Raw genomic sequence first — 8,827 nt, forward strand, 5'->3', positions numbered from 1 at the left:
TGCACTGCATGCTTTTTCCTTCATTTTCTAGGGAAAGTTGATCTGAAGAAGAAAATACAGATTTTCCGTGATCCTTTGCACAGTTGGCATATTGCTAATTTATACCATGTCGGTACTAGTGGTTTGTCAATTGGATGGATCGTAGCTTTGAGCTGGTGGGTTTTGGTTGGACTTGTGAAGTTTCCATCCAACCCTATCCTTCTATTAGACTGGTTGACTTGGGCCAGAATTGATGTCCAACCAATACTTCAGGGACAAAGAATAATGAGTTTCTCATTTGAGGTCAATGTATTGTTTAACTTAGAGTTGAATCATATTACATAATATTATGGTCTAGTGATATTTTTTTTTCACTTGTAAGTGAGAGGTTTTAATTTGATTATTGCCAAAGGCAAATTTGAACCACATTACTGCTAGTTCATTGTAAGGCTAAGCCCACCTCTCATCCTTAGTGTAGATAATATTGTTTGTTCAAAAAAATAAAAAAACCTAGAGTTCAATCAGTTGGCATTTTGTGTGTTTGGCGTTCCAAAATGGTTTAAGGTGAGTTTGATTCTTATAACATTGTATTTATAGTGGTATGATGAGTTTTATAGTTGTGAGTCACTATTTTATAGTAATCAGTTCATGAGATGTCAACAATTCAACTCATTACTGCTGACTCAGCCCACTGTAAAAATCGTACGTATAAATAGGTGAATGGATGTTGGAATTGTCGATGCCTTAAACTTAGTGCTTGGTTAGATGACAAATTGGGTATAAATAGTAAGAACTTGTAACTCAATTGGTTAAGAGCATTCACCACTTTTGTAATTGAGGTCATGAGTTCGATTCTCCCTCACTTAGTATCGCTTGTATAAGAAGAAAAAAAACTTGAATAAAATATCCATCCATAGACCTAGGTTTAAAGATTTTTTAATACAAGTGTCTAGACACTAATTCTACTAAACTGCGGGAAGGGGGAATCCTACTCGAGTGCAGATTGCTGGCATGCGTAAATCACCTTATTCACACACTTGCATTAAGGTATTGCATTGTACAAATTTCATAAGTGAAACCCTTAATGTTTTTAATTATCATTTGATATTATCTTTGCTAAAAAAATAGATAATCAACTTAAAATTTGTTTAGCCATCCATATGTATCAAATCGATAATTTGGGCAACAACTAGTATCCTCATAACAAATTCTCCATTCAGATATGATACATATAGATGTATTGACTGATCTCCAAGTGCATTGATCTTGCACATATAATCTTAAATGAAGATTAAAAAATAAGCGGTTCTAGTTATAAAATTTGTACTATAAGGCGGCCGGTAGCTCTACAAGCAAATAACCGCTTGCAACCTTTTCTTAGCGCATAACATGGGCAATAGCCTTCATCGATGGTTATCCCAGCCCGATGGTTATCGTCCTTGATCATATCTGCTCAAAGAAGAAAATGATCCGACCCAGTTTACGTACTTCGACCATGAAGACAATTGGAAAACTAGAGAGCCGGTAGCCAGTTGAGAAATGTTGCGAAATAAGGCAGTTTTTACTTCATTCAATTTTTGGTTCTAGGGAATGGCGGTACAAAAGCATATTAAATATGGTATCAATTCCATGTCTAACTTTTCCAACAGATACTGCTTTTGAAAAGAAGAAAAACCTCTTGACCTACATCACATGCCATGCATCCATATTGACCTTTGGATATATCCACAAGTCAGGAAACAAGCATATTAGTCGGTATGCTCGAACAAGTGAGAGTGGGAAGTGAGAAAATGCAGCTTGCTAATATTCCTAGCTCTCGCACCACTGGTCACTCGATCGATTGTTCTTGGCATAATTTGCATGGTAGGGCTTGCATTGTCCATACGTATATCGATCGATGCATGATCATGTGCCAACATCTAGAACAAGTGGGTGGGTAAAGATTTTTATGCCACCGATTCATGATGCTACTCTGATATTTTTCATGTGTATAAGTAGTTGTTTGCAAATGTCCCCACCGAAGTTTTTCGGTCTTTTGTTTTTAATCAGGAAGGTTCCGACTAAAGTCTCGTTGATAACTTGATCTAGTGATAGCTACAACCTGTATAAACGGGCAACGAGGGATGGGGCCTTCAATCAAGTAATCAACGTAGGAGAAAATCTAGAGAACAATCAAATATACAATTAGATTGCACAGAGAACTATAAAATATCCTTGAATGAGTACGTTTCAAATTTCGATGTACTACATCATATTAAAGGTTCATAAATATATAATAATTAAATTTTCATTTGAAATACATCATCGTGATCAGTACGTTGCACTTTTGTTTCATTGGAGCCCTGTCTAGCTTCATGCAATTACTTATTCATACATCATACATTATTACACATACCCTGTTCTCAAATCACAAAATACACAACAATGGGGCTCCTCACTTGGAAATTACCATCATCCCACACCAGAGAACCAGAGACTATGGTTTTTTCAATCAACCCTTTCACCGTGACTTGAAACGATAGCTTCTGCCAGAGAGATGTGAACTTTAGAACGCTTGGATTAACTTTGATTTCAAGTCCTGGTGGTGCACTCACTTTAGCTTTATATGAGGACTTTGGTGATCCAACATTTGTGACGGTCCTATTGAAAATGCCATTGACGGATTTAGGGTTCGAGGTGGAAAGTGCAACAGAAGGATAGTTTAGATGATCACTGAGTGTTCCATGACTCGATTGTGATGATGAGCAGCTATCCCCTGTAAGAGCTTTCAATAATCTGGTACTATAGCCGTGTGCACACAAAAAATTTACGTAATCGATTTCAGCAGCATCGTATACCAAACCAGGATACGGAGCCCTACTAGGATCTATTAGGCCAGCACCGTATGCGAATTCGGCTTCAGGGTTAAGATTTGCACTCATAGGTTTGGCTGCAAAATTGTTACAAATTAATCAAACATATAAATCTTAGGTAATACAATGTACATCATGGACAAAGTCTAATTATATGTAGAGTCTTTCTCACAGGACTTGGTCACATGATCTCTGACAATAATTGGTCACACGACTCATCAAATATGTGAGAGAACGTTTGTATTGTAATGGGTACATTTATGAAAATGCATCTATACCAGTAGTCGTAAGAGCTGACAGGATAGCAGCAGGTGACCAATTGGGGTGAAATGATTTGACGTATGCAGCCACGCCCGCAGCATGTGGGCATGCCATTGATGTCCCCGAGATTATATTGTATGAAGCTACTCTGTCATCACCTTCAACACCTGAAACTGGGGTAATTGGAGGCCATGCTGCTAGAATGGAAACTCCAGGAGAAGCGATATCTGGCTGCAACATATAGGAGAAAACAAGGAGGAAAATTAAGACCCCTCAATATTCATGATTCGGTTTGTTCATTTTTTAAGTCAGCATTCACACACCTACGGGGCCTTGAAGTTACCTTGAGAATGTTAGGAGTGTTTGGATTTGGACCCCTTGATGAGAATGAAGGTACATATGGGGCCAGTGCATCCCTACCCTCAGTACTTTTCCAAATTGTTGCTGTTGGGTTCCTACGAATCATTACAGGGATTAAGGATTTATTAGCAATAACATAATAAGATGTCTTTTGATTTATGTTAGTTTCGCACATTAGCAATATTTTAAATCAATCACAGTCATTCTCAAATATTGATACCTGGTTGAGTTTATGTAATGGGTAATTTCGTTACCAACATGGAACCAAACAGAAGCTGCTGGTACTGGAACAGGATCGATTACATCTGCTGCATTTCGGCTTGTCAAAACATAACCAAAAGCGCCTGCATATATAGCCCCATCCCCAGTAGTCCCATCGCAAAGAACAATTTTACCCTCCACCAATTTTTTGTCTAACGTGCCTATATGGCATAACCTGTTCCATATATATATATATCCATGTTATTAGCACCTGGTTAGACTTATGCTAGACTACCGTGGTTCTTCAATACAAAAAGGTATATATACTCTCAAAATGCGTAGACATACCTGGAAGTTTCCCCATCGTAACCTGCTGCCCTATCTGGAACGTCTGCAGCATATACTATGGGGTAGAATTTACCCTTGAGTTCAAATGTGTTTGTTACTATTCCCTACCAATTAAGGAAGCAAAAAAAAATCATAATCAACTCTCATGTTAATCACTTCTCTAGTATTTTGGTGCATCTTCAGCGCATATATATATATTGTTGATTCTCCAAAAGTGATTATATATTGCCCAACCAGAATCACTACCAAACAAAGCCCTAAATGAGCAAAGGTTAGATTCTGTATCAATTACCTCATAAATTTTGTGGTTTCCCAATTGAACCTTGGTATCAAAGTGACGATCTATGGTGCTAGCAGCCACAGCAAGAGACCATGGTGCAAAGTTTGTAATAGTTTTCAGGTTTGGACCTTCATTACCAGCAGATGCGGAAGTGAATATTCCTTTTCTTAAAGCGTGAAAAGCTCCAATGTCAATGGAATTTCTGAAATAATCTAACGGTTTAGGCCCCCCAAGGGAGACAGAGAGTATGTCAACACCGTCAGCTATGGCATCATCGAATGCCGCTAGTATATCAGCATCCGGGCACCCTTCTGACCAACAAACTTTGTACACCGCAATGCGTGCTGATGGCACCCCTCCTCTTGCTGTCCCCAACCCTAAACCATACAGACTTGCCTTGCTAACTAAGTTCCCTGCTGCTGTTGATGCACAGTGGGTTCCATGGCCTTCCGTGTCTCTCGGGGACAAGATATCACTGCTATTTTTGGGGTAGGGTAGACTGCGGTAATACCGTGCTCCGATAATTTTACTGTCCAAGTGTAACAACAGTATGCCATATTATTTAAGTTAGAGTTACAATTTGACAACATATCGTACAAATTATAATCGAGTTCGCACTTTTTTTTCTTTCTGTCCAAGTGTAATTAACAACACGTGATATCTTTTTTATTTTTTTTTGAAATGTGCAGTGGATGGTTGAAATAAACTGGTTTGCTTTACTTGTTGCAAGTAAAATTGCCTTCGCCCTTGCAGGCCCCTTTCCACCTTTTGGGGGGTGGACCAAACCCGGCGTCACTGAAGCTGGCGGATTCAGGCCAAATTCCATAGTCAATCACCCCGACAATTATATCCGTTTCAATGGCGCTTCTCTTCACCATTTCAGGAAACCCAATGAAGTCCCATGACCTTGTTGTTTGGAGCTTCTTAGTTTCACTAGGGAAAACAGACACCACACCATCCATTCCTGCATATATTTTTCTCGTCATACAATGGTCACTATTAATGTTTATGCTAGTTGAAAAATAAATTAAAGTTGGGTTCATAAGACAACCAGCCAACTTCTGTGCTTCTTCCTCCGTTAGCCTGGCGGCAAAGCCATTGAAGCTTCTCTTGTAGCTGTGCAGAAGCAGAGATTCGTGCGCAATATTGCTGGATAAATAAACGTCAAATAACAAAATCGTCAAAGATTTGATACTTTCAAACTCTGCCATAATTAAGCTCGAAAAACAAAGAGAAGATGCGTATGTACGAGAAATGACTAAATTAAATGGTACCCTTGTCACGGATAATGTTAATCAGTATATATAATTAAGCTCACTATCATATGTGATAATTAATTAAACCTGTCGTCGACGACGTTTTGTAGCATGTTTACATGAAGAGCTGATGTGGTAGTGGTGGAAACCTCAGGCTTTGGCTTGTCACCCATATACACTATGTAATCCTGCAGTTAATATATCCAAGATCAGAAGATTAAATTAATTAATGAACATATTTTGAGCAGAGAAACGGAATTGTTCAAAATGCATATTTTATGAATGCCTTCCGGTTATCCTGGTGAGCAGCAGACAGAGTGACATCAACTAGCAGAGTAGATACGAGGCTGATGAGAAGGAGAAACCATGGAGTTAAAGCCATTGTGGCGAAGTTCTAGAAAGCGTGTAAAAGATGGACAATCTCATCCAAGAACACCATTATGTATTTATACTAAAAATGAAAAGCCACGCATTTCACGTGTTGCTTCTTTATTCTTAGGGGTATGGTTTGTGTTCCCATGATTATTTTACTTATTTTAGGAGCGTATTGATATAAACGCTTCATTTTTTAATTTCATTGAAAATGCATCTGTTACTTTTAAGAATTTGATTAAATATTTTCTCTACAATTTTGGTGATTAATTTCATTTTATTATAAGTTCAAATTTTTCCTTTTTTTTAATAATTTTTTTTTTACCTTTTGGGTAATTTTCATGAAATTGTTTGCTAGCCACCCTAAAAAAATTTCACATTACATCTTTACTTTCGTTTTCCTTTTTTCCCTATCATTCCTTACCTGTGAATTTGTTATAGTTATATGCATCTCTCATTCTGCAGATTTTAGATTTTCTATTATTTGTTATAATAATTAGTTTAGTGAATTAAATAGAATGTTCAAAACTCATTATCACATACATAATCATAGTAAAGGTACGTTTGATTGTAGGTCGTTTGATTGTATTGGTACATTTGATTACCTATAATATGGGCAATTTTGGTTTTATGGTACGTTTATTTTCAAATGTACCATAAGTTTTAAATACATTTATATAACTATATGTAAAATTTTACCAAATTAATGAAGCTTTCTTATGAAAGTATTAATAACTTTTTTTTTTTTTTTAATGTAGCAAGAGACTAATTAAATATAATAACAGAAATAAAAAATTCTCTCTTTTTTTTTAAATGACAATAAGGAATTTTTTTGGGTCAAACAATAGATTATTAGATTTTATTAAATTAGATGTTAGATTAGTCACTGACGGGGTTTGAACCCACTCCTCCATGCAAGGACTTAACACCTTTCTACCACTGTAGTAAAATGCTACTTGCAATGACAATAAGGAATTAGTTAAATTACTATTTTTAATTAATAAAGTCACCAATTTAAAATTCTTAGATTGTAGGAAATAGTTATTAGAGCATCTCCAAATAGTTATTAGAGCATTTCCAAAGGAGATGTCAAAATGTCCACATAAGCTATAATAGTAAAAAAAGACAGCCACTAATTGTTTTCAACCGAAATGCCAAATCCTATGTGGCATGACATGGAATGTGTGACATCCCACATCGCCCAGGGGAGTGATTCTTATATGTATATTCTCATCCCTACCTAGCACGAGGGTTTTTGGGAGCTCACTGGCTTCGAGTTCCATGGGAACTCCGAAGTTAAGCGAGTAGCGCGCGAGAGCACTCTCAGGATGGGTGACCCATTGGGAAGTTCTCGTGTGAGTTCCTAGAAACAAAGCCGTGAGGCCGTGGTCGGTGCCCAAAGAGGACAATATTGTGCTACGGTGGTGAAGCGGGCTCGGGAAGTGATCCCCCCGGGTCGGGATGTGACAATTTGGTATTAGAGCCTAACCCTGGTCGTGGTGTGCCAACGAGGACGTCGGGCCCTTAAAAGGGGTGGATTGTGACATCCCACATCACCTAGGGGAGTGATCCTTATATGTATATTCCCATCCCTACCTAGCACGAGGCCTTTTGGGAGCTTATTGGCTTCGGGTTCTATGGGAACTTTGAAGTTAAGTGAGTAGCGCACGAGAGCACTCCCAGGATGGGTGACCCATCGGGAAGTTCTCGTATGAGTTCCCAGAAACAGAATCGTGAGGGCGTGGTCAGAGCCCAAAGCGGACAATATCATGCTACGGTGGTGGAGCGGGCCCGGGAAGTGATCCCCCTCGGGCCGGGATGTGACAATTATTGTGATATCCCACATCGCCCAGGGGAGGGGAGTGATCCTTATATGTGTATTCCCATCTCTACTTAACACGAGGCCTTTTGGGAGCTCACTGGCTTCGGGTTCCATGGGAACTCCGAAGTTAAGCTAGTAACGCGTGAGAGCATTTCCAGGATGGGTGACCCATCGGGAAGTTCTCATGTGAGTTCCCAGAAACAAAACCATGAGGGTGTGCTGGGGCCCAAAGTGGACAATATCGTGCTATGGTGGAGTTGGGCCCGGAAAGTGGTCCCTCCTGAGTTGGGATGTGATAATTTGGTATCAGAGCCTAACCCTGGCCGTGGTGTGCCGACGAGGACGTCAGGCCCCTAAGGAGGGTGGATTGTGATATCCCACATCGCCCAAGGGAGTGATCCTTATATGTGTATTCCCATCTCTACCTAGCACATGCCTTTTGGGAGCTCACTGGCTTCGGGTTCCATAGGAACTTGGAAGTTAAGCAAGTAGCGCGCGAGAGCATTCCCAGGATGGGTGACCTATCGGGAAGTTCTCGTGTGAGTTCCCAGAAACAAATCCGTGAGGGTGTGCTGGGGGCCCAAAGCAGACAATATCATACTATGGTAGAGTTGGGCTCAGGAAGTGATCCTACCCGAGCTGGGATGTGACAGAATGGCAACAAAGGAGGCTGCTGTCAAATTTGACAATAGCTTCAAATATTTTTTAATTAATTAATATTTTTTAATTAGTTTAATTATTTATTATAATAAATGTTGATTATTGAACGTGCAGTCTATTCATATCCTGCCTCTTTCTTTCTTTTTTTAATCAATGATAGAGTTGTGATAAAGATTAGAGAATGAAGGCCTCCTGGGATTAGCTCCTGAAGCTTCGGGGAGGCAAAACAGAGGATATGAGATTTGGAAAAAAAATGAAATGAAAAAAGATTAATTAATTGGTAAAGAAAATTGGTGAATGTTTATGGAATGTGTGTACGGAATGAATGAGAAACCCTGTGAGATTATGGAGACAATTCATCTCTGCTCACATGAACAAAAAAGATAGGTATTCTTTTGATCTAAGAGAGAGAGCTCAGTGTTCAAACTGATGAGAT

At 38.9% G+C, this 8,827-nt stretch overlaps 1 protein-coding gene across 1 annotated transcript; it reads right to left on the bottom strand.

The window, feature by feature from the left end:
- Window positions 1-2,188: 2,188 nt before the first annotated feature.
- On the bottom strand, window positions 2,189-5,971 carry LOC103943001 (cucumisin). The gene is made up of 10 exons (XM_048564918.1): window positions 5,824-5,971; window positions 5,625-5,725; window positions 5,333-5,430; window positions 5,002-5,245; window positions 4,294-4,810; window positions 4,002-4,105; window positions 3,673-3,888; window positions 3,436-3,547; window positions 3,110-3,323; window positions 2,189-2,908 (listed from the first exon to the last, which is right to left on the bottom strand). Exons 1-10 carry the CDS (start codon window positions 5,917-5,919, stop codon window positions 2,382-2,384), a joined length of 2,229 nt encoding a protein of 742 aa, XP_048420875.1. The 5' UTR covers window positions 5,920-5,971; the 3' UTR covers window positions 2,189-2,381.
- Window positions 5,972-8,827: the final 2,856 nt, after the last annotated feature.

This window comes from the organism of the source record quoted next, unplaced genomic scaffold (assembly GCF_019419815.1).
Source record: "Pyrus x bretschneideri cultivar Hongxiangsu unplaced genomic scaffold, Pyrus_bretschneideri_v1 Contig4, whole genome shotgun sequence".
In the NCBI taxonomy this organism is placed as follows: domain Eukaryota; kingdom Viridiplantae; phylum Streptophyta; class Magnoliopsida; order Rosales; family Rosaceae; genus Pyrus; species Pyrus x bretschneideri.

What these genes read in the sequence shown, in the direction of transcription:
- LOC103943001 (XM_048564918.1), bottom strand. Translation starts at nt 5,919, where the DNA reads ATGGCTTTAACTCCATGGTTTCTCCTTCTCATCAGCCTCGTATCTACT. An exon ending in AGAAGCACAGAAGTTGGCTG is followed by an intron (nt 5,246 to 5,332) that starts GTTGTCTTATGA and finishes AAATATATGCAG; the next exon opens with GAATGGATGGTGTGGTGTCT. An exon ending in GAAACCACAAAATTTATGAG is followed by an intron (nt 4,106 to 4,293) that starts GTAATTGATACA and finishes CTTAATTGGTAG; the next exon opens with GGAATAGTAACAAACACATT.